Source organism: Bombina bombina, chromosome 5, assembly GCF_027579735.1.
Source record: "Bombina bombina isolate aBomBom1 chromosome 5, aBomBom1.pri, whole genome shotgun sequence".
Lineage (NCBI taxonomy): Eukaryota > Metazoa > Chordata > Amphibia > Anura > Bombinatoridae > Bombina > Bombina bombina.
The window spans coordinates 300,600,514-300,626,120 of record NC_069503.1 but is presented as its reverse complement, the minus strand read 5'-3'; the positions used below and the strand labels follow the sequence as shown (position 1 = coordinate 300,626,120).

Here is a 25,607-nt window from a genome sequence, read left to right as displayed (position 1 = left end):
TAGATAGACATTGCGCATGCGTTAGGTGTTAGGTTTTATTTTGCAGGTAGTTTAGGGAGTTACGGGGCTCCAATACTCAGCGTAAGGCTTACTACGCCTGCAATTTGTGGTGAGGTGAGAATGGAGTAAGATTTCTCCATTTTCGCCACGTAAGTCTTTACGTTGTATATTGTATATTGGATACCAAACTGCGCGGGTCTGGTACATCACTCTATGGGCCAAAAGCTACGGCCGAATGGTGAAATATACGAGCGTAACATCTATGTTACGCCGTATATGTGATACCAAACCAGCGCAAAATTTGGCGTCGCCGGCTTTTGCGGGCGACGCTGCATATCGGATCGGGCCCCAGGAGTGTGCACGTCTAGAGCACTATATGGCAGCAGTTTTGCAAGAAATTTCCTGCCATGTAGTGCTCTAGACACTATCTAGGTATCTCTTTAACAAAGAATACCACAGGAATGTAGCAAATTTGATAATAGATGTAAATTGGAAACCACTGATTCTTCTTACTTGCCCTTTTCTGACTCCACTTCTTTCCACTACCTTACCTTTACCGGACAGACAGGGGTAAACAATCTGTATTTGGAAGAAGCACTATTGGCACTTCAATATCTACATTCTAGAGAATTTACATTGAACTGACCAGTTTAGTATTTTTATTTTATTTTCCGGTTGTATTCAATACAGTTTCAACTTGATACTATGTACTAAACGATGACTTTCCTAAACTCGATATTACATATTGTAAAACTACTTTACTATTATGTACAAACTCACTTTTTTTCAATGAAGCTTTATAAAAAAAAAAAAAATGGAAACCTTAATGCAATGGTATCAAAGTGAAACACAATGGAAATGGGTAGTTAGTATTCCAAATAAAAAGTTTTTTTTGTTTGTTTTTTTAGATAAATTTGTATGGAATAGATTCTAAATTATATATTGAATACAGTAAAGATATTTGAAGCTTGACAACACATTTTATAATTCAGACAGAATAAATCATTTTAGCTGTAGAATGTCAAGACTCACAATATTATTTTCTTCCTATGCCTGTTGATAGTATTAAAACAATAGTCTAGTCAAAAATTAAACTTTCATGATTCAGGTAGAGCATGCAAGTTTAAGCAACATTCTAATTTACTCCTATTATCAATTTGTATTAATTCTCTTGGTATCTTTATTTAAATGTAAGCTTAGGAGCCAGCTCATTTTTGGTTCGGTACCTGGGTAGCGCTTGCTGATTGGTAACTATATTTAGACACCAATCAGAAAGTGCTACCCTGGTGCTGAACCAAAAATGGGCTGCTTCTATGCTTACATTTCTGCTTTTTTAAATAAAGATACCAAGAGAACAAAGAAAAATTGATAATAGGAGTACATTAGAAAGTTGCTTAACAACCCTTTAAGGACACAGCTTTCAGTTTGCTCAATTGTTTTATGACGGAAAAATTCCGTCATATGTCCTTAAGAGGTTAAAATTGCATACTCTTTCTGAATCATGAAAGTTTAATTTTGACTAGACTATTCCTTTAAACTACTTTTAGTTTCTTTTTTAAGTGCAAACAACACATATATTTAATTTTTGGACCTATTTGTTTTTTTATTTAACTGGCTATTACTTTATTGGACGGTGCTCATTAGATATTAAATATCAATTTAAACAGATATATTGACATATGGGGGCGGATTCATTCAGCGTATCATGTCCAACAGACATCGCTGAATGCAGACAGCATACGCTATCAGCATTTAGCATGGCACAAGCAGTTCTGGTGAACTGCTTGTGCAATGCCGCCCCCTGCAGATTCGCGGGCAATCGGCCGCTAGCAGGGGGTGTCAACCAACCCGATCGTATCTGATCGGGTTGATTGCTGTCCGCCGCTCAGAGGCGGTGTATGACTTAAGGAGCAGCGGTCTTAAGACCCCTTCTCCTTTACTCCTGTTTCCGGTGAGCCTGAAGGTTTGCGCCGAAACAAGAGGAACAGGGGCCATTTGGCTCTTGTTAAATCGGCCCCATGGGATTTAAACCTTACATAATAAGAAACAAGATAACTTTCCATCTCAAAACAACAGCCACCACCCAGCTGTACTCAATTTACTCAAAAATAAAATTGTATAGTAACCTTTAGAATCTAAGGAACATGTGTACCTTTATCAAATATGTATCAAGTATTCTTAGTTTTTCTCCCCTGTGTTAAATTCTAAATGCTCCTGGGCATTCCACCTTCAGTGACATCTTTACTACATATTGTTTATCTTTGTCTCTTTCCAGACCATAACTTAAAGGGATATAAAACATTCTGTTTCATTGTTGTAATAAAAAAAGCACTAAGCTTTGGGTTTTAATAAAAATCATTCCAATATGTATTATTACTATTTTTGAACTTATTTGACATTTTCTTTTTAATTAATTTGTGCAGGATCCATTACTTCCTGTCACAACCCCAAGGGGCTATGGTCTCTACAAGAAGGCATATATAGCTTGATGTCATAAATCTTCTAAAGCAACTTGAGCTGACTTTCTCTAGCATTCACTGATCAGTAAAAGGACATCAGTTTATTGCCAATGCTTAATAGAGGACAGAATGCAACTTGAGAACTTAAGTTATTTACATGTCAGCTCCCTTATCTCACTGAGGGCACTGGCAGTAGCAACACAGATAAACAAGTAGGTTGTTTGTTGTTTTTTTATTACAATCTGTTTCTTTTTTTGTCTACTTTGATTTAACTTATTTTATTTTACTATATGAGCACTGTTTCAAATCCATTTAACATCTTTAGTCATAGCTCACACTACTTAAAATACCCTTTACAATAGTTAGACTGATGCTTAGTTCTTATACTCTTCTCACATTCTACTACTCATGCTAAATTTTGCATACAGCATAGGGAATTTCTTAGTTTCATATAATCTATCAGACCTTATAAAGTAGATTTTAATATTGCCTGATATTTTTCTTATAGCCTAAATAAAACAGCTAAACTCACTTTTGCTTTACCTTCTAGACCCTTAATCATAGAATACGTTATCCACCATCAAGAAAAAGCAACAATAAAAGTTAAAAAATTGGGGGGAACTTCTGGGTGGCAGCCATGTTCATATGCAACATTGTAAGCTCTGCAACATTGTAAGCTCTGCCTCAAAGGACACTTACTATATTATTCAGCTAGAGACCCCCAAACTATTTGTGCCTTCTTCCAATAGATTGCGTCCCTGTAGCTTATTAAACACTGATTGCACTGGTAGTTCAGTGCATCTGAAGTTAGATAAGATGCAGAGCAGACTAGGCCACTGCATCCTCCCCCCCCCCCCCTCAGTTTAGCTCCTCTGAGAGGTTGCCGGGTCTCAGTCTGCTGTACTGCCTAAATCCAAATCCTTGGGATTATGTTCAGGTCCTATTTGGTTTTCCAACACTGATAATGGAAAGTTTCTATGCAGTGCTATGTGAATTATTAGAGCCACATAGAAGGGAGGTCTCTAAGGACATACAGGATTCGATTTCAAATGTCACACTGGTGTCAACACAGCAAAAAATGCCTAGCCCTACTGGTTATGTTAAGCCTACACAAGTATAAAGGGATTGCCACAAGCATACATGGAGAGATTGTACACCCTGGACATGGCTTCTTCCTCTGCACACAGCAACCATGGAAACTGCACAGCAGAGTGATTGGTGGCTGTACATATATGGCTCTTGTCATTGTCTCACCAATGAGTCTGGCTAGCTCCCAGTAGAGTATTACTGCTCTTTAAACAAAGAATACCACAAGAATGAAGCAAATCTGATAATAGAAGTAAATTGTAAAACTGTATGCTCTATCTGAATCATCAAATAAAAAAATGTGGTTTCATGTACATTTAACCAACCAATGATTTCACCATAATCACTATGCAATACACAAACAGTTCACACAATGCTTTTTCAGAAAAAAATAATTCTAAGACATTTTAAAATAGTGAGATTATAATTATGGGCCTTATGTACTGAGGCCAATGTAGACATGGTCCCCAACTTGAGAACCTGAGAACCTGTCCAACCAACTTTGCGGCATATGGGCAGTAGACACTAAGGCCTCAATATTCAAAATTTCAACAGGCCGACGAGAAACTGTCTGTTTGGGTTCACCAGGCTTTCTGTCTGTCAGTCTGCCGATATATATTAAAAAAGGGGGCTGAACTGCGAAGTGCTGATAAGTGGTGATGTAACTCCCATAGGAAATAATAGGGATTGTGGCTTCTGCAAAAGTCCAACGACATCGCGACTATCAGCTGGGGGGGGGGGGGGGGCTGTATTTAAAGTGTTCCTGCAGAGCACAGACACTGTCTTCACTGAAACAAAAAGAGGTTTCTGTGTAGGAACACTTCAAATAAAACATACATAACAACTACTGAACCTAAACTACCTGCCTCCCACAAAGGTGGCAAGACAAATATGACTGAAAATCTGTACCTAACCTGCAGGGCAGCCCTTGGAATATATTGCACTACTGATGATGTTTCCAAAGTAAAATGCAGGTTACTCCCCTGGAATGCCCAGCAAACTCCCACTGAACGCCTATCTCTACATCATGGGGCCGAATTATCAAGCTTAGAATGGAGCTTGATGCCCCTGTTTCCATAACTTGTCCACCTGCTCTGAGGCTGCGGACATTAAGCCGCCCAATCCTATACGATTGGGCTGATTGACACCCCCTGCTAGTGGCCGTGAATTTGCCGGGGGCGGCATTGCATAAGCAGTTCACAAGAACTGCTTGTGCAATGATAAATGCCGACAAAAATATAATTTTTTTGTGTAGGTTTTTTTTATTTTTTTTGGCAAAAGATCTTTGTCACTAGTGCCCTTTTTAAGACATCTTTTTTAGGATAGGGCATCTTTTTTAGGATAGGGTTTTTTTTTTTTGCAAAATAGCTATATCCCTGATGCCCTTTTCATGGCATCTTTTTTAGGATAGGTTTATTTAAAGATAGGTATCATTTGGGGGGGTTACTTTGGTTTTAGTATAGGGATTTGCTTTATGTAAAAGAGGTAATTACTTCAGCTAGGGCACTTCCCGACAAATGCCCTCTTCAGGGCAATTTTTAGAGTAGGTTTTAGTGTAAGTATGTGTTTTTTTTTTTTTAAAAAAAAGGGGACATTAGTTTTAGTATAGGTCTTACTGGTTGGAGTTTTTTATTTTTGGTATTAATTTCTTTTTGCAATGCTAGTGTATTTTATTTTTTGTAATGGAAGTGGATTTTTTTGTAACTTAGAGGGTGTTAGGTTAGGGTTCTTGGGGGGGGTTAGCTGTTAGGGGTTAAGTAGTGTAGGGTTAGTTTGCAGTGGGGTATTGGTGGTTAGGGGTTTAAGAAGTGTAGGGGTAGTTAGCAGTGGGGTATTGGCGGTTAGGGGTTTAAGTAGTGTAGGGGTAGTTTGTGGTGGGGTATTGGTGAATAGTGGGTCAAGTAGTGTAGGGATAGTTTGCCGTGGGGGTATTGCCGGTTAGGGGTTAAAGGACCATTAAATGCAGTAGAATTGCATAATTAACAAGTGCACAAAAAAAAGCACCATCCAATAACACCTACTCTGAATTTGAAATGAGCAGTAGATTTTTTTCTTGCAAATTAATTTTTTCTCCCATTTTCCAGCCACCTGTATCATGTGATAGACATCAGCGAATCACAGACTAGTATATGTATACCCTGTGCGCTTGTGCACATGCTCAGTATGATTTTGTTCCCCAGAACATGTACATATAAAAGGACAGAGAACATTTTTTGATAATGGAAGTAAACTGGAAAACTGTAAAAGTGTCTTAAAACTGCATTCTCTATCTGAATCGCAAAAATGTATTTTGACTTGAGTGTCCCTTTAAGTAGTGTAGGGATAGTTTGTGGTGGGGTATTGGCAGTTAGGGGGCTAGGTGCTGGAGGGATAGTTTGTGGTGGGGTATTGGCAGTTAGGGGGCTAGGTGCTGGAGGGATAGTTTGTGGTGGGGTATTGGCAGTTAGGGGGCTAGGTGCTGTAAGGATAGTTTGTGGTGGGGTATTGGCAGTTAGGGGGCTAGGTGCTGGAGGGATAGTTTGTGGTGGGGTATTGGCAGTTAGGGGGCTAGGTGCTGGAGGGATAGTTTGTGGTGGGGTATTGGCAGTTAGGGGGCTAGGTGCTGGAGAGATAGTTTGTGGTGGGGTATTGGCAGTTAGGGGGCTAGGTGCTGGAGAGATAGTTTGTGGTGGGGTATTGGCAGTTAGGGGGCTAGGTGCTGGAGGGATAGTTTGTGGTGGGGTATTGGCAGTTAGGGGGCTAGGTGCTGTAAGGATAGTTTGTGGTGGGGTACTGGCATTTAAGGGGTTAAGTAGTGTAGAGATAGTTTGTTATGGGGGTTATTTCGGTTTAGGTTTGGTGATATATTTAAAAGGGTTCCTCTTCTTTAAAATGTAGATGGCGATGCGACTTGGAATTTTTCACCAGCATCGCCACCCATTGCGATGTATAGTAAAATGCCTCTCAGCGATGCTGCCTTTAAACATTGATGGAATATTTTGCTGGCTTACTTGACACAGTGCAGATCCCTTTTGAAGAACTTGTGGCCTTGTGGCACTACATTGGGGCCTAAGGCTGCTGCCAGTATATACTATATATACAAGTGCATGTAATGCCACCCCCTTCCTAAAGTCAGTCGCTCTGAATATATGTCAATGCAGACGTGGAGGAGAGTGCAAGATGCCGCAGTCTGGTGACCGCTGCTTCTTACATTGCAGAAAGCAGACTCACATATGTGAACCTGCCCCACAAGGGCACAAAAGCAGCAACATTTTCTTAGTTTTAAACTCTCTTAAACTCATTGTTTTTAATCTGCTAGCACCTTACAGAGATGTCACTGATAAAAAGAACAAACCAGTTCCTTCTTCCGACAATAACAAGGGGATCTGAAATGCCTTTTATGTGTTTTATGCTTCAGCAATGTACATCGAAGCAACACTCAAAAAAACAATGTCAAGTAAAAAAAATCTTGGTTCTAATTACGCTCATTATACCAATTTCAATGAATCATTTTCAGCTGTGTAGCCGGACTTATTCATATACTGACGTATGGAGTGTGTGTTTAACAGGCTGGGATTTTATAAACAAAATGCTACCAAACAGAAGGAAATAAATGTTATAGTTTAAAATACTGATGGCAATTACTTATCACATGGTATCCAGAGATCAATATTTTATAAGCCTTAAGGGACACATATAAATGTTTGACTACAAACCTAATAGCATATATCCTTACAAATGTCCAGCGGCAAACAGCCAGACTTATGTCAGGTTACTGGGTAACCTCTGTCTGCTGCTCTTTCTTCCAGAGGGCTCTTTTCAGTGGTGGCCCCCCCAAAACATACATTTTTAGTTTTGCTTTTACGCAGGGCCACAAACCCCCCCACTATGGCACAAATTCTTATTTCTGACTTTACCTGGAGGTCATCAGAACTAGTGCAGAGGACCACACGTGGTCCAGTGTGACATCTCTAAACATAGAGTTTAAATTAGTTCCTAATGTCATATATGTAAAACAAATCTAACCTAATAAAAACTTAACACAGTTTTATAAATAATTTTCTTGAGTAAATGCATGTTCAGCTTTATGCAGCGGGGTAATTGTTGCTAAATTGCTCTACAGGAAGCCTGTAAGAACACAGCTAGGGCTTAATTTATAAAGCAGCAGATGCTGTTTCAGAGTCCCATCATTTCAGGCTTGCTAAAAAATGGAAGTTAAGAAGCAGCGGTTATTACACCGCTGCTCCTTAACCTGTCTGACACCTTTTTAGGTTGTGATTGAAATCATGCCGATCGACTGGCTGCTAGTGAGAAGGGGGCGGCATTGCACAAGCTGTAGTGAATCATGTCCTCTCGACTGATAGTAAATCTACTCCCTACTCTCAGTGTGAGGGGGAAAAAAAAGAATAAAAAGAATAAAGTTGTTAAAAAAATAACTGACAATCAGGTAGATTACGAGTTTTGCGTTACGGCTTTTAACGCTGAAAAAAATGTCAATTTCAGTGTTATGGCCAGGAACCCATAGCGGTATTGCTATACCGCAAGCATTTTAGCCTGTAACACAACGTTAATTCCGCACTGAAAAAAATGACATTTTTGTGTGGGATTTTCATAGCGCCAGTAGGTTGTGCGGTGAGGCTAAAATGCTTGCGTTACAGCCTATACCAACACGATCCATACCGCCATCTGAGAGCAGTAGTTATGAGTTTTGTGTAACAAAAATGTTTCACAAAACTCATAACTAAACTGTTACAAAGTACACTAACAACCATAAACTACCTATTAACCCTTAAACCACAGCCCTCCGGCAACGCAAACAATATATTAAACTTATTAACCCCTAATCTGCCGCCCACCCACCCACATTGCGACTATTAAATAAATGTATTTACCCATAATCTGCCACCCCAACATTGCCAACACTATAATAAAGCTATTAACCCCTAATCCACTGCTCCCTGACATAGCCTACACTATAATAAAGCTAATAACCCCTAAACCGCCAGCCTCCACATCGCAAAACACTAAATTAAACTATTAACCCCTAAACCTAACATCCCCCTAACTTTAAATAAAAATTACAATAAAACTATCTTTATCTTTAAATAAATAAAAACTTACCTGTGAAATAAAAATAAACCTACTATTAAACTATAAATTTACTGTTTAACTTAGGGCAATGCCCTACAAAAGGCCCTTTTAAGGGCTATTGATAGTTTATTGTAGGCTAGGTAAGTTTTTATTTATTTAAATATAGTTATATTTTAATTTTAATTTAAAGTTAGGGGGTGTTAGGTTTAGGGGTTAATAATTTATTTAGTGTTTTGCGATGTGAGGGGGCAGCGGTTTAGAGGTTAATAGGTTTATTAAGTAACATAGTAACATAGTAACATAGTAGATAAGGTTGAAAAAAAAGACTGAAATCCATCGAGTTCAACCTATACAAATCTAAAATACTTACAAAAAGCTCCAGTTAAGCTTAAATAACCCCATTAAAATGTGACCCATTTAATACTAGCAATCATATCCATGAATTTAGTTTGTATACAGAAACTTATCCAGACTATTTTTAAATGTATCTATGGTATTGGCATTCACTACCTCCTTTGGTAATGAGTTCCACAATTTTATTGCTCTCACAGTGAAAAAACGTTTCCGTTGCAGGAGATTAAATCTCCTTTCCTCCAACCTTAAATTATGACCTCTTGTCAGAAACAATTTTCTTGGAATAAACAGAGCTTCTGCCATCTCTGTATATGGGCCTTGAATATATTTATATAAAGTAATCATGTCACCTCTCAAGCGCCTTTTTTCTAAAGAAAACAGACCCAGTTTGGCTAGCCTCTCCTCATAGGTTAATTTCTCCAATCCCCTTATTAGCTTTGTGGCCCTTCTCTGAACTTTTTCTAGTTCTGCAATATATTTTTTAGCAATTGGTCCCCAGAACTGCACTCCAAACTCAAGGTGAGGTCTTACCAGGGCTTTATATAATGACAGAATTATGCTTTCCTCCCTTGAATCAATGCCTCTTTTAATACATGCTAGTATCTTATTAGCCTTTGAAGCCGCTGCCCTGCATTGTGCACCCATCTTTAGCTTGTTATCTATTACTACTCCGAAATCCCTTTCCTCCTGTGTTTGGCTAAGTCTTGTCCCATTTAAAAAATACGTAGCCTGCTTATTTTTACTTCCAAAATGTAGAACCTTGCATTTTTCCGTATTAAATCTCATTTTCCATTCACTTGCCCATAGTTCTAATTTTAGCAAATCCCTTTGTAAAGACAGTTCGTCCTGCTCTGACCTTATGACCTTACTTAACTTAGTATCATCTGCAAAAATAGAGATGTCACTATTTAATCCTTGCTCCAAGTCATTTATAAAAATATTAAAAAGAACAGGGCCCAGTACTGATCCCTGGGGGACGCCACTGATTACCTTTGTCCAATCTGAGTATGATCCATTTACTACTACTCGTTGCTCCCTATCTTTTATCCAGTTATTTATCCATGAGCTAACATTTTCAGCTATTCCCAGTCCCTTAATTTTGTGCATTAATCTCTCATGTGGCACTGTATAAAATGCCTTTGCAAAATCTAAGTATATCACATCCACTGATTGCCCTTTATCTATATTTTTACTTACTTCCTCGTAGAATCTAATTAGATTAGTTTGACATGATCTATTTCTCCTAAAGCCATGCATTAAGTTGCGGAGATGTGGGAGGCCGGAGGTTTAGAGGTTAATAGGTTTATCAAGGGGTGGCGGTGTGGGAGGTGAAAGTTTAGGGGTTAATAGGTTTATTTAGTGGCAGCAATGTGGGAGGCTGGAGGTTTAGGGATTATAGCTTTATTATAGTGGCGGCAATGTCAGAGAGCAGCGGATTAGGGGTTAATAGCTTTATTATAGTGGCGGCAATGTCGGGGAGCAGCGGAATAAGATTAATAACTTTTATTAGTGTCAGCGATGTCACCCTATCTATGGGGGAAGCGTGCACGAGCACATCAAAGCAGCCCTTGGCTTTTGTGCGGTATGGAACTTAACGCCACCATATCGCACACAAAAGGAGGCTTTTCAGTAACTTAATGGTAGCGCAATGGGGAGTGAAATAACGCAACTTTTTTGGCATTAGTTTCGCACCCTGTTTAGCGCAAAACTCGTAATCTAGGTGATAGAGAATACTGATAGTGATAAAGCCAGTAACACATTTTCATGGGAATTCTCTCATTCCTGCAGTGCCTACATATTAAACACACAAAAGGTGTGAGGGAATCTAAAGAAAACAAAATATATTAAGTTCAAGTTAACATCAAAGCCATGAGTATTGTACTGTACATATAAATGCAGTTATAATAATGTTGAACCAAGTCATGACTTCATTTAGACTAAATGTCATGAGTATTGTATGTAAAAATAAATTACTCTTTTAGGTAGTTTTCAAAATAGTAAAATGCTCTTTATCCCTTTTGTGTTATGCGTTCAGGATTATAAGCTTAAAGATCATTTTACAACCACTCCCAACTTTTAGTTTAATTCAATCAACTTTCAAACAAGTTCAAATCAAACTCATCCTAAAGCTACAATTTAGTTTATTTCCTTAAGCTTCCAAAGAGCTTCTATTATGATGCTAAGCAACAACCTGCAATCAATCTTCAAAAGGCAGAATTAATGATTGATTAAAAAAAGGCCATGACCCTTTTCTCCCAATTTGCTCTTTTTGGCCACTCTGATATATTTTTATATTTATTTATTTATTTATTAGCAAACGCTCTTGCAAAACTGTCATCTTTGGTGATGTTTAGAAAAGATTTAATTGTAAATAAAAATATATAAATCACAAATTGATTATATTAATTAAAACGAATAAAAAAAAAAATCAGAATCAACTTTGTTATCAATATTAAAAACAACCCCCCCCCCATTATTTTGATATGGTGCAGAGAAATACTTTTGCTGTATTTTATTGTTATCCTCACAGTTAAAAGTGCTATTAAAATGTTAGAATTCTAAACAATACTACAGAGCTAATTAGGTAGCATTAAAATTAAATTATTTACAAATGCCACCATAATGAAATGCCATTAACTCAATGCACTGTCCTCTGCAAGGTAGGCCCAATATCTGTCATACAGTGACGCACTATTCCTGGTCACTTCTATGCTTGCAGAGATATATTGAGCATAGCATATTCAAACTAATACTAGTGCATAAGCCACATGGCTGGGGACAGTGAGATTGTGTGAATGTGAAAAAGATATATTGGTTACTGCACTGTAAAACTCTATTAAACATATGAAAAAATAAGAGGACTCCCCAACCTCTAAAATACAAAGTGAATAGGTAAGAAAAATTTGGTCACATAAAGAAACCAAAAAATTCTGGGATCATAGGCGCTAGTGAAAGCTTAAAATAGTGAATGTGATATAGATGTGAACTATCTAATGTTATGAATATAAATGTGATGCAACCAATAAAGTGAATATAACAAATAAGGTGAACGTGACACCAGGATTAAGAAAAATATAATGTGCAGAATCTGCATAAATTTAATAACAATATAAAAAATGTTTATAAAATGAATGACAATACAGATAAGCAAAAGATATACAAGGTAGCAATTGCGTTGATCAGACGCAGTTAACAGTGTAGTATACAATTTGCAACATTACAAGCAATATTGACTATATCACAAATGCTAAAAGACACGTACAAATACCAAATTACAAATAAAATCCATAAGAGCAATACGGAGGAACGGATATATCCTGTTGATGGTTGAAAGGATAAGCTTAGTCAATCAGATATTGAAGGTAATAATGTGCAAGGTTTTTTCCCTGTCTTACCTGTAAATCTTGTGAACATTCAACCAAAAATAAAGAGTTCAGGTCAAATGTGACCGGGAAGATATATAAAATTAAAGATCTGATTAGATGTTCAGATAGCTGTGTAATTTATATTATTCAATGTAAATGTGGGTTACAGTACGTAGGCGAGACCACCAGGCCCCGCATTAGGGAACATATGTGGTCCATAGAAAACTTTAACCATAAAAGGAATAAAGATCTCCCTATTCCTAAACATTTCGGTCTATGTAATAAGGGTAATTTGGACTATTTCTCGTTTCTAGGTATTGAAAAGGTTAAAAGAAAATGGAGGGGAGGAAATGTTCAGAGTGATCTTTTAAAAAGAGAAAGTAAATGGATCTTTGACTTAAAAACATTACAACCCAAGAGTTTAAACGTAGACTTCGATATTGGTTGTTATCTAAATGACTAGTCCTCGTTTTAGAATAAAGGTTATCAATTTATACTATCTATATATTCTAGCTTATAAAATTATCACATTTGAATAATTAGAAACATCAATTTCAGTATTTGTAGTAGTTATCAAATACTAGTATTTGCAGTGGTTACTAATTTGCCTTTTGAAGAATTATATTATACATACATTTTTGATCGCTATTATTTACTATTTTTCTCAACACATTTTTGTATACTACATTTTTTAGGATCATTTATATTTATTTATTTTTATATTTTTATTTTCATTTTTATTTTTATGTATATTTCATATTTTTACATATTTTTACAAATTTTTACATACATTTTATACATTTTTGTATGAATACATGAATCTATAACTATCTGACGCATATACACATAAACTTTTATTGTAGATCTGCATGAATTTAATTTAATTCAATTTTATATTTATATCAAGTCTGCATTTGTATATTAACGTAATATTCTTGATTTAATTATGAAATATTTTCTGTTACTAAGTATCTTTGATATCAATTACTGATACTTCTGCTGTTTTACCGTTCTTTATTTTCTGTTTGCTAATAATCATTTACGCCCACTATTTTTAACCAATCAGGTTGTTATAATGGCTTTAAATAGCCAACATTTGAATGTATCGAGAGCTTGATAAAGACCCTTAGCGGGTTGAAACGCGTTGCTCTACTCTTTGAAGTGTTGTGTCCCTCGAAGGCCTCCGTAGAAATTGACTTTGGCTACCTGTCTGCTAAGGTGATTTGGACGAATATTCCGCTCTTACCCTATCGTCATATTGAGACGCCGCATCCAAGCGGGTGTTGTCAGTGTCGGAGATTGTGCCAAAGAGAGCGGATCTACTCGCCTTATCACCAGTTCCGGTGTAAGTAAAAGTGTTAACTTTTATTTGGTGCCTTTTCTGCCGTTTGATCGGTCCCTTATTTCGTTCCAGCTTTACCTGAGAAAATTTAACCTCGGGCATGACAAGCTTATCCTTTTAACCATCAACAGGATATATCCGTTCCTCCGTATTGCTCTTATGGATTTTATTTGTAATTTGGTATTTATACGTGTCTTTTAACATTTGTGATATAGTCAATATTGCTTGTAATGTTGCAAATTGTATACTACACTGTTAACTGCGTCTGATCAACGCAATTGCTACCTTGTATATCTTTTGCTTATCTGTATTGTCATTAATTTTATAAACTTTTTTTATATTGTTATTAAATTTATGCAGATTCTGCACATTATATTTTTCTTAATCCTGGTGTCACGTTCACCTTATTTGTTATATTCACTTTATTGGTTGCATCACATTTATATTCATAACATTAGATAGTTCACATCTATATCACATTCACTATTTTAAGCTTTCACTAACGCCTATGATCCCAGAATTTCTTGGTTTCTTTTTGTGACCAAATTTTTCTTACCTATTCACTGGGGACAGTGAGATACCATGTGACAGTGGACCAGGCCTGTGGATTAGGAATACAAGTATTGAGTTAGTAACAGGGAGAGTTTATAGGAATAGTAGCACATAAAATAACATAGCTTTAAATATTTAATCATATTTGAACTTTAAAGTGAATTTTGTACATTGTGATATTAAACAGATGACCAATTGGCTGCTAGCAGGGGGTGTCAATCAACCTGAACGTATTTGATCAGGTTAATTTCTGTCCCCGGCCTCAGAACAGGCGGACAGGTTATGGAGCAGCGGTCTTTAGACCGCTGCTTCATAACTTCTGTTTCGGGGTCGCCTGAAACACGGGGCATCAAGCTCCAATACGGAGCTTGATAAATCTGCCCCATAGAAAGAAATTTGGGTTTGTGTTTCTTTAAACTACTACATGTTCTACTTCACAAATTGCAAATTCTGTAAAAAAAATTAAATTCTACTGTTACGGATACAAAAAAAAAGTGCATTAAAATTACAGTTTCACCTACAAAAAACATATATTACATCGTCATCACTAATGTGCAACCAATAACAGAGCACCAGCAAAAGCCTTATAAGTAATTTTGAAGGACAGGTCCACTGATTACTGACAAGAACAGACAGCGCAAAACAGAAAGGTAAATTTGATAATACAAGTAAATTGGAAAGGTTTTGAAAATTGTATTTTGTTTCAATCTTGGACAATTATTATTGACTACAATACCCCATTAAAGTTTTTTATAAATAAAATGCATATTGCTGCCCTTAATAAGCCAATATTTCCTTGTGATGTCCGCCTCCACCAGCTGTCTTTATCAGTCAATGGGTATTAGTAGACAGCATTTAACTGTTCCTATCGTTTAAATATACACCGCTTTACTTGCTTCACCTATCTGTATGTGCTTAAAAAGATCTTCTTGTATAATACATCACTGCAATAATTTCATCATTTACTTAATAGCAGCTATTCAAGGTTTCAAGACTACTGGCAGCCATGTGGAGCTCAATCGCTGTATATGTTGTTCCTTAGTGTGTATGTGAGTGTGATGAATCTTTGTATGGATTGACTATCTATCTAACCATCCATTCATTCATCCATCCATCTATAGTACCTTGCCAAATTATTAGACCCATTGATCAAAAATCGTAATTTTCATATTAATTTCATATTTGTTCTTGATAGCGTTGATTTTTTTTTTTGTAACCATTTTTATATTTCATATTATATAAACACATAAATACATATGTATACATATATAGACATATATAGAAGTGAATTGGAGCCCTTTGCAGTCAAGTAGCTGAAAACATGAAAAAACATGTATGCAATATTCATATTTAATAAGGTGTTTAACTATGCATTTACTGTAAATATTTCACGCTTTTCACATAGGGGAATATTTTTAAAAAGGTATTCCTATATATTTATATATATATATATATATATATATCTGTATCTATACCTATATATATATATATAATTATATATCTATACCTATATATATATATATATATATATATATATATATATATATATATATATGTATATTTTACCTAGAAACCATTATAGTGCGGGTTAGCGCACTATAAATAACCTGATCGGGTATGCGCATGAGTAAGAGTGTTTTTTCCTACTTTTCCCGCTCCATTAAAGTCTATGGGGGAATACGTTAATGCAGCCGCAATATTCGAAGTTCAGCTTTTTGCGTGCTTCAGGTTAACGCTTGTGCAAAACCATTTTGCTTTCAACTTGTAATAAGCGTGCTACCCGACGCACTCAAAAAGCCTCTGTTTAGCGAAGTTAAAAGGATAGAAAGGTCAAAATTTAAATGTGACTGGATGCATTTCGATTTGAAATACAAACATTTTTGCAATATACTTCCATTAGCAAAAATGCTTCTAGTAAAAGTTATTACTGTTTTTTCTGCGGCATATGCACATATCCTGAGAGGGCTTGTGCACCAGTATTCAAACACCACACCTTCTCAGAGAGCTGGCAGTGGTGTGTATTGCTTCTGAATATGTCATCTGAGTAATGCAAGCCACTGCTGACTCTCTAAAAAGGTGTAATGTTTGAATACTGATGCATGGGCCCTCTCAGGATATGTGTGTATGCCGCAGAAAAACACTAATAACTTTTACTAGAAGCATTTTTGCTAATGGAAGTATATTGCAAAAAGGCTGATGTTTCAAACTGAAATGCACCCATGCATATTTAATTTTGACCTTTCTATCCCTTCAATGAGCGAGCGGAAGCGCAAAGTATTGCTCCACTCATAATCTAGCCCTTAATAGGTCCTGGGAAGAACACTATATCTATCTATCTATCTATCTATCTATCTATCTATCAACCTTTTAACTTATTTTCTCTGTGTCCTTCCTGTCATATATTTTGGAATATGATCTCTCTCTCTGTTGTCCTTGTTTGGATGATATCCTTTGGCGTGGGTATGCAGACATGTTGCCCCTTACTATAGCAGAGCTCAAACCATTTACCAATCTTGCCTTTAAACACAAGATGTGGGGGCGCCAAAAGGCAGTCTGCTAATCACTAAGAAATCCTATCTCAATACACCATCTTGAAACACACTTGTTATGCAAATATTTATTCAATAAATTCAATAACAAATTAAAATGTCATATATATATATATACAATGTAAATTAAAAAGAAGACACCGGTGTCTGATCTTAAATATACACAATCAAAAAATATTATTTAACATGTATAACAGAAATATTACTCTAACATTAATATGCTATTAACAACTCTTACTGAATCCTAAACATTCATGCGAAGGAACATAGAAGTCTAAAGATATCAAGTAAGGTTGGTGTTCGCGTTAGCACAATTGCGGCAATAAATTGTTACTACAACACAAAATACACTAACAATCCTATATCGCCGTATATGGATGTATATTAATATATTTTGATATATTTTGATAGGAACGGATGGATACAGACAATACAAAATATTTTGTATTCTTATTAATGTTGTCTTTTAACTTTTGATAGAAATGGATATAGATAATGTTTATTCTGAAGAGGATACAATATATCAATATTGATGTTTTAAATGCTGTTCAATATTCTCGATGTAGAAACCCCGATATAATAGTGCAATTTCCAGTTAGGTGGGTTAATCTGTATTATAGATCCCAAATGTCTTTTAGGTGTATCCGTATGTAATAGCCACCTGGCACATATAATAAAGTGCTCTCTTTAAATTGTTAGGATAATGGCAAAGTCTTCTTTATATAGGCTTACCTAATCAGCGGTGGGCTTTTCAGCCTTCAGTGTCTTATGTACGGAGCGGATTGCGGTTACCCTAATCCATGGGTCTCGCCGTTACTCACTTTTTTCAGCGTTCTCCGCTTGTCCACATACACCTGCCGTTAGTTTAGGGTGTGATTCTTTCCTTTATCCAATAGAATGCGGAATTCAAAGTGCGCGCACTGATTCAAAAAATCAGAACTACAGTATTTCAAACTCCTACCGCTCCGTGTTCGATTGCGTCCTTAAGGTAATGGTTATGGGAGTTCATCCAGTATCCACAATTCTGATGTTTAGCTGCAAAAGATATGTCTATGCGTTTCAGCTTTTTCAAGCCTTTGTCAAGTTGATTTTTCCCCACAGCTCCTCCTCTACATATGGCAAACTTTTAACCTTTTCCTCTAATTTCTGAAGGGGGTAAAAACTTCTTGTTCCTATTCATCTATTAGACCGTTCCCATCTACATTTTTATTGGTCCAAATGGCCGTTCACATTTCACATTGATCCATAGCAGTTGTATATTAGCACTCAATAAGATTATAGTTAATCTTAAAGACATGTAAAACAATAAATAGGAAAAAAATATATCTATATATAAACAACATATAAAAACATACATGATAAAAAGGATTCCTTTTTTGTTAGATCATTATTCTTATTTTATTCCTATTCAAAATTTAGACTAATACATATAGGTTTTAATCAATTGTTATAATAAAACTGATGACATAGTTTATAGGCCTAAATTCCATTATAATAAAATGTTTAGATCTAATTCACTATTGAGGCCTGCTGATGATAATGTCCCAAAGTTATAAATTAATTCTGCCTCTTGTCTTAGTAATTTTTCCCCTTCTTCCATCCTGAATTACTTTTTTGGCTCCCCATAGGGAGTTAGGTGGCTATTTTATAGACATTTTGGATCTATAAAACAGATTAACCCACCTAACTTTAAATTGCACTATTATATCGGGGTTTCTACATCGAGAATATTGAACAGCAGTTAAAACATCAATATCGATACATTGTATCCTCTTCAGAATAAACATTATCTATATCCATTTCTATCAAAAGTTAAAAGACAACATTAATAAAAATACAAAATATTTTGTATTGTCTGTATCCATCCATTCCTATCAAAATATATCAAAATATATCAATATACATCCATATACGGGGATATAGGATTGTTAGTGTATTTTGTGTTGTATTAACAATGTATTGCCGCAATTGTGCTAACGCTAACACCAACCTTACTTGGTAACTTTAGACTTCTATGTTCCTTCGCATGAATGTTTAGGATTTAGTAGGAGTGGTTAATAGCATATTAATGTTAGAGTAATGTTTACGTTATAAATATTAAATAATATTTTATGATTGTGTATATTTAAGATCAGACACCGGTGTCTTCTTTTTAATATACATTGTATATATATATATATATATTTTTTTTAATTTGTTATTGAATTTATTGATTAAATATTTGCATAGCAAGTGTGTTTCAGGATGGTGTATTGACATAGGATTTCTTAGGCCTAGATTTAGAGTTCGGCGGTAAAAGGGCTGTTAACGCTCCGCAAGGTTTTTTTCTGGCCGCACCATAAATTTAACTCTGGTATCGAGAGTTCAAACAAATGCTGCGTTAGGCTCCAAAAAAGGAGCGTAGAGCATTTTTACCGCAAATGCAACTCTCGATACCAGAGCTGCTTACGGACGCGGCCGGCATCAAAAACGTGCTCATGCACGATTCTCCCATAGGAAACAATGGGGCTGTTTGAGCTGAAAAAAAACCTAACACCTGCAAAAAAGCAGCGTTCAGCTCCTAACGCAGCCCCATTGTTTCCTATGGGGAAACACTTCCTACGTCTGCACCTAACACTCTAACATGTACCCCGAGTCTAAACACCCCTAGCCTTACACTTATTAACCCCTAATCTGCCGCCCACGCTATCGCTGACCCCTGCATTACACTTTTAACCCCTAATCTGCCGCTCCGTAAAACGCCGCCACCTACGTTATCCCTATGTACCCCTAATCTGCTGCCCCTAACACCGCCGCCCCCTATATTATATTTATTAACCCCTAATCTGCCCCCCTCAACGTCGCCGACACCTGCCTACACTTATTAACCCCTAATCTGCCGAGCGGACCTGAGCGCTACTATAATAAAGTTATTAACCCCTAATCCGCCTCACTAACCCTATCATAAATAGTATTAACCCCTAATCTGCCCTCCCTAACATCGCCGACACCTACCTTCAATTATTAACCCCTAAACTTCCGATCGGAGCTCACCGCTATTCTAATAAATGGATTAACCCCTAAAGCTAAGTCTAACCCTAACACTAACACCCCCCTAAATTAAATATAATTTTTATCTAACGAAATAAATTAACTCTTATTAAATAACTTATTCCTATTTAAAGCTAAATACTTACCTGTAAAATAAATCCTAATATAGCTACAATATAAATTATAATTATATTATAGCTATTTTAGGATTAATATTTATTTTACAGGCAACTTTGTAATTATTTTAACCAGGTACAATAGCTATTAAATAGTTAAGAACTATTTAATAGTTACCTAGTTAAAATAATAACAAATTGACCTGTAAAATAAATACTAACCTAAGTTATAATTAAACCTAACACTACACTATCCATAAAATAATTAAATAAACTACCTACAATTACCTACAATTAACCTAACACTACACTATCAATAAATTAATTAAACACAATTGCTACAAATAAATACAATTAAATAAACTAGCTAAAGTACAAAAAATAAAAAAGAACTAAGTTACAGAAAATAAAAAAATATTTACAAACATAAGAAAAATATTACAACAATTTTAAACTAATTACACCTACTCTAAGCCCCCTAATAAAATAACAAAGCCCCCCAAAATAAAAAATTCCCTACCCTATTCTAAATTAAAAAGGTTACAAGCTCTTTTACCTTACCAGCCCTGAACAGGGCCCTTTGCGGGGCATGCCCCAAGAATTTCAGCTCTTTTGCCTGTAAAAGAATAAATACAATACCCCCCCCCCAACATTACAACCCACCACCCACATACCCCTAATCTAACCCAAACCCCCCTTAAATAAACCTAACACTAAGCCCCTGAAGATCTTCCTACCTTGTCTTCACCATCCAGGTATCACCGATCCGTCCTGGCTCCAAGATCTTCATCCAACCCAAGCGGGGGTTGGCGATCCATAATCCGGTGCTCCAAAGTCTTCCTCCTATCCGGCAACAAGAGGACATCTGGACCGGCAAACATCTTCTCCAAGCGGCATCTTCGATCTTCTTCCATCCGGTGCGGAGCGGGTCCATCTTGAAGCAGGCGACGCGGATCCATCCTCTTCTTCCGATGTCTCCCGACTAATGACGGTTCCTTTAAGGGACGTCATCCAAGATGGCGTCCCTCGAATTCCGATTGGCTGATAGGATTCTATCAGCCAATCGGAATTAAGGTAGGAATTTTCTGATTGGCTGATGGAATCAGCCAATCAGAATCAAGTTCAATCCGATTGGCTGATCCAATCAGCCAATCAGATTGAGCTCGCATTCTATTGGCTGTTCCGATCAGCCAATAGAATGCGAGCTCAATCTGATTGGCTGATGGGATCGGCCAATCGGATTGAACTTGATTCTGATTGGCTGATTCCATCAGCCAATCAGAAAATTCCTACCTTAATTCCGATTGGCTGATAGAATCCTATCAGCCAATCGGAATTCGAGGGACGCCATCTTGGATGACGTCCCTTAAAGGAACCGTCATTAGTCGGGAGACATCGGAAGAAGAGGATGGATCCGCGTCGACTGCTTCAAGATGGACCCGCTCCGCACCGGATGGAAGAAGATCGAAGATGCCGCTTGGAGAAGATGTTTGCCGGTCCGGATGTCCTCTTCTTGCCGGATAGGAGGAAGACTTTGGAGCACCGGATTATGGATCGCCAACCCCCGCTTGGGTTGGATGAAGATCTTGGAGCCAGGACGGATCGGTGATACCTGGATGGTGAAGACAAGGTAGGAAGATCTTCAGGGGCTTAGTGTTAGGTTTATTTAAGGGGGGTTTGGGTTAGATTAGGGGTATGTGGGTGGTGGGTTGTAATGTTGGGGGGGGGGGTATTGTATTTATTCTTTTACAGGCAAAAGAGCTGAAATTCTTGGGGCATGCCCCGCAAAGGGCCCTGTTCAGGGCTGGTAAGGTAAAAGAGCTTGTAACTTTTTTAATTTAGAATAGGGTAGGGAATTTTTTATTTTGGGGGGCTTTGTTATTTTATTAGGGGGCTTAGAGTAGGTGTAATTAGTTTAAAATTGTTGTAATATTTTTCTTATGTTTGTAAATATTTTTTTATTTTCTGTAACTTAGTTCTTTTTTATTTTTTGTACTTTAGCTAGTTTATTTAATTGTATTTATTTGTAGCAATTGTGTTTAATTAATTTATTGATAGTGTAGTGTTAGGTTAATTGTAGGTAATTGTAGGTAGTTTATTTAATTATTTTATGGATAGTGTAGTGTTAGGTTTAATTATAACTTAGGTTAGTATTTATTTTACAGGTCAATTTGTTATTATTTTAACTAGGTAACTATTAAATAGTTCTTAACTATTTAATAGCTATTGTACCTGGTTAAAATAATTACAAAGTTGCCTGTAAAATAAATATTAATCCTAAAATAGCTATAATATAATTATAATTTATATTGTAGCTATATTAGGATTTATTTTACAGGTAAGTATTTAGCTTTAAATAGGAATAAGTTATTTAATAAGAGTTAATTTATTTCGTTAGATAAAAATTATATTTAACTTAGGGGGGTGTTAGTGTTAGGGTTAGACTTAGCTTTAGGGGTTAATCCATTTATTAGAATAGCGGTGAGCTCCGATCGGAAGTTTAGGGGTTAATAATTGAAGGTAGGTGTCGGCGATGTTAGGGAGGGCAGATTAGGGGTTAATACTATTTATGATAGGGTTAGTGAGGCGGATTAGGGGTTAATAACTTTATTATAGTAGCGCTCAGGTCCGCTCGGCAGATTAGGGGTTAATAAGTGTAGGCAGGTGTCGGCGACGTTGAGGGGGGCAGATTAGGGGTTAATAAATATAATATAGGGGTCGGCGGTGTTAGGGGCAGCAGATTAGGGGTACATAGGGATAACGTAGGTGGCGGCGATTTGCGGTCGGAAGATTAGGGGTTAATTATTGTAAGTAGCTGGCGGCGACGTTGTGGGGGGCAGGTTAGGGGTGAATAAATATAATACAGGGGTCGGCGGGGTTAGGGGCAGCAGATTAGGGGTACATAAATATAACGTAGGTGGCGGTCGGCAGATTAGGGGTTAAAAATTTTAATCGAGTGGCGGCGGTGTGGGGGGACCTCGGTTTAGGGGTACATAGGTAGTTTATGGGTGTTAGTGTACTTTAGGGTACAGTAGTTAAGAGCTTTATAAACCGGCGTTAGCCAGAAAGCTCTTAACTCCTGCTATTTTCAGGCGGCTGGAATCTTGTCATTAGAGCTCTAACGCTCACTGCAGAAACGACTCTAAATACCGGCGTTAGAAAGATCCCATTGAAAAGATAGGCTACGCAAATGGCGTAGGGGGATCTGCGGTATGGAAAAGTCGCGGCTGAAAAGTGAGCGTTAGACCCTTTAATCACTGACTCCAAATACCAGCGGGCGCCCAAAACCAGCGTTAGGAGCCTCTAACGCTGGTTTTGACGGCTACCGCCGAACTCTAAATCTAGGCCTAAGTGATTAGAAGGCTGTCGTTTGGCGCCCCCCACATCCTTTGTTTTTTCTATAGAAATATTATTACACCTTGTGAGAAGTGTAATTAGTGTGTTGTAGGCTAACTCTGCTTATTAAGTTCAAAAGACACCCCTTGTCTCTGTGCCTTTAAACACATCAAGGACTTTTTGTGAAAAAAAGGGCATGACATTGAACGCACAGAGAACAGTAAAAAATACTAATAATCTTGACAATAATGTACAAACCGTATTGCTAGGCAATGATTTGCTTAGATAACAATGTAGGAAAACTACTAGCTAATTTCCAGAATGAAGCACTTTTATTGATCAGGCTATTTAAAGTATGTTCCTACCTCTTTGAATTTGTGTGCTAGCTTTGTTGCATCCAAGTCTGAAGAAAACATTTCATCATTTTCTGGAAGATCAAAAACTTCAATAGCCATTTCTCTTCCCGGAATGACAGGACCCATATCTTCTTCTTCTTCATCTGTAGCATATTCTCCTGTCTGAAAAGGAATATATTTAAATGTATTTATATATATCATGCTTAAATACATTTCTTTTTGTTACTAAAACTATAAAAAATGATGTCCATTATTATAGAGTCCTGCAGTAAAGGATCTTGTGATGTGCTGATAGCATTTTGCATTTCGGCAGTGTCATGACAACAATTATAAACGCACAAATAGATATAATCTGACCTAAATATTGCAGAAGACTTACATGTATAAAAAGGAAATAATAGCTTGTACACAAAAGCAAATGTTTTTAAAAGGAAATTATTATCAACATTTCTATATTTTTTTCAGCTTTATAGCAGGTGATTTCAAGTTATAATATTTTTACTGCCTACTGAACTCTCACAAGAAGTGTGAATCCTTTTTAAGAACATGTGGCAACATTTGTGTTAGTCTTTTAACCCCTTTGATACTGGAAATATCAGAAAAAAAAACGTGCCCAAAGTAAATAAGAATTTTTAGCATTTTTGCTATCACTCCGATTAAACAGAAATAGAGCTTTGATTGTTTTATTTACCTATTGAAAATATATTTTTTAAAGTATTTAAAGTAGACAACCAAAGGTATTAATCTAGGCCCATTTTGGTATATTTAATGCCACCATTTGACCGCCAGATACAATCATATATAAAAAAAAAACGTTAATTTTTTCGCAAACTTTGGGTTTCTCACTGAAATTATTTACACACAACTACTGCAGTCATACGACAAAAGGTTATAAAAACCTTCTCTGGGATCCCCTTTGTTCAGAAATAGCAGACACGCATGGCTTTACCATTGCTTTTTAGCAATTAGAATCCTGCTAATTGCAGCCGTGCACCTTACGTGAAATTCCTGGCAGTGAAGTGGCTAATCAATTACCCTACGCTACAGAAAATGTTTTGAAGGGAGAGGGAGGGATCGGAACTAGCTACACTACGAAAAAGGGGAATTGGAAGTGGGGGGGGGGCACCCTCACTAATCATAGCGGGGAGGGGTGAGGTAGGGGGCAACCATAAACTGCAGAAAAAATAATAAATTAATAAATAAATACTTCTTCCTTGTTTGTTATCTACTCTGGGAGGCATAAGGGTCTGAAGACTTCTTCAACTTCCAGTGAGACAGGATCACTACACTTTGAGAAAAAAAACGGCATACTGGCAGACCTTCTGCCAGTACCTAAGATGGTGGTGAGCAGTGGGGGGTAAGGGAGGATAGAGAACTGTAGACAGATGCCTGGAGCTCAGGAACTCCAGCTCTCGGCTGTAACTTTACAGCCAAAACTGCTGGAGCTTCCTCCAGCTCAGACGTATATATATATATATATGTTATGCGGTACGATGGGCAAAGTATTGCATTATGTATATAGATATATATATGTATACATATATTTTTATATATATATACACACACACACATACACACACACATATATATATATACACACACACACATACACACACACATATATATATATATACACACACACACATCTTTTTGGGTTACGGTATTATAAAAGGGAGAGTTATTAGTATGGCAGTAGCCCAAGAGTTGGGTTAGTTATAAACGTTAACATGTGGGGTGCTAACAATAGCTACTACAAAGCTTGAGGATGGTACTAGTGTGGACAACTTGTGGATGTGACAAGGCGTAACTCAAATCTTTATGAATTCCCCAATTTTCCTGTTGCAAAGATATTAGTTTAACTAAAGGTTTATTGAATCTAGTCTAATATAGGTACTTTTTACCTCTTTAGTGCAGTGTGTGTGTTTGTACCTACCAACCTATGGATTTGTGTATGAGTGCATGTGTGTAATGCTATCCTTTATATTTATTATA

General features: G+C 36.7%; 1 protein-coding gene across 3 annotated transcripts in view; it reads right to left on the bottom strand.

The window, feature by feature from the left end:
• PPP1R9A (protein phosphatase 1 regulatory subunit 9A) overlaps positions 1-25,607 on the bottom strand; it is a 558,902-nt gene that overhangs the window by 154,588 nt on the left and 378,707 nt on the right. For all 3 annotated transcript variants that reach the window (XM_053714066.1, XM_053714065.1, XM_053714067.1), the window contains exon 7: positions 23,625-23,777. In XM_053714066.1, coding sequence (XP_053570041.1) covers positions 23,625-23,777 — 153 coding nt within the window. The remainder of the gene's footprint in view (positions 1-23,624; positions 23,778-25,607) is intronic.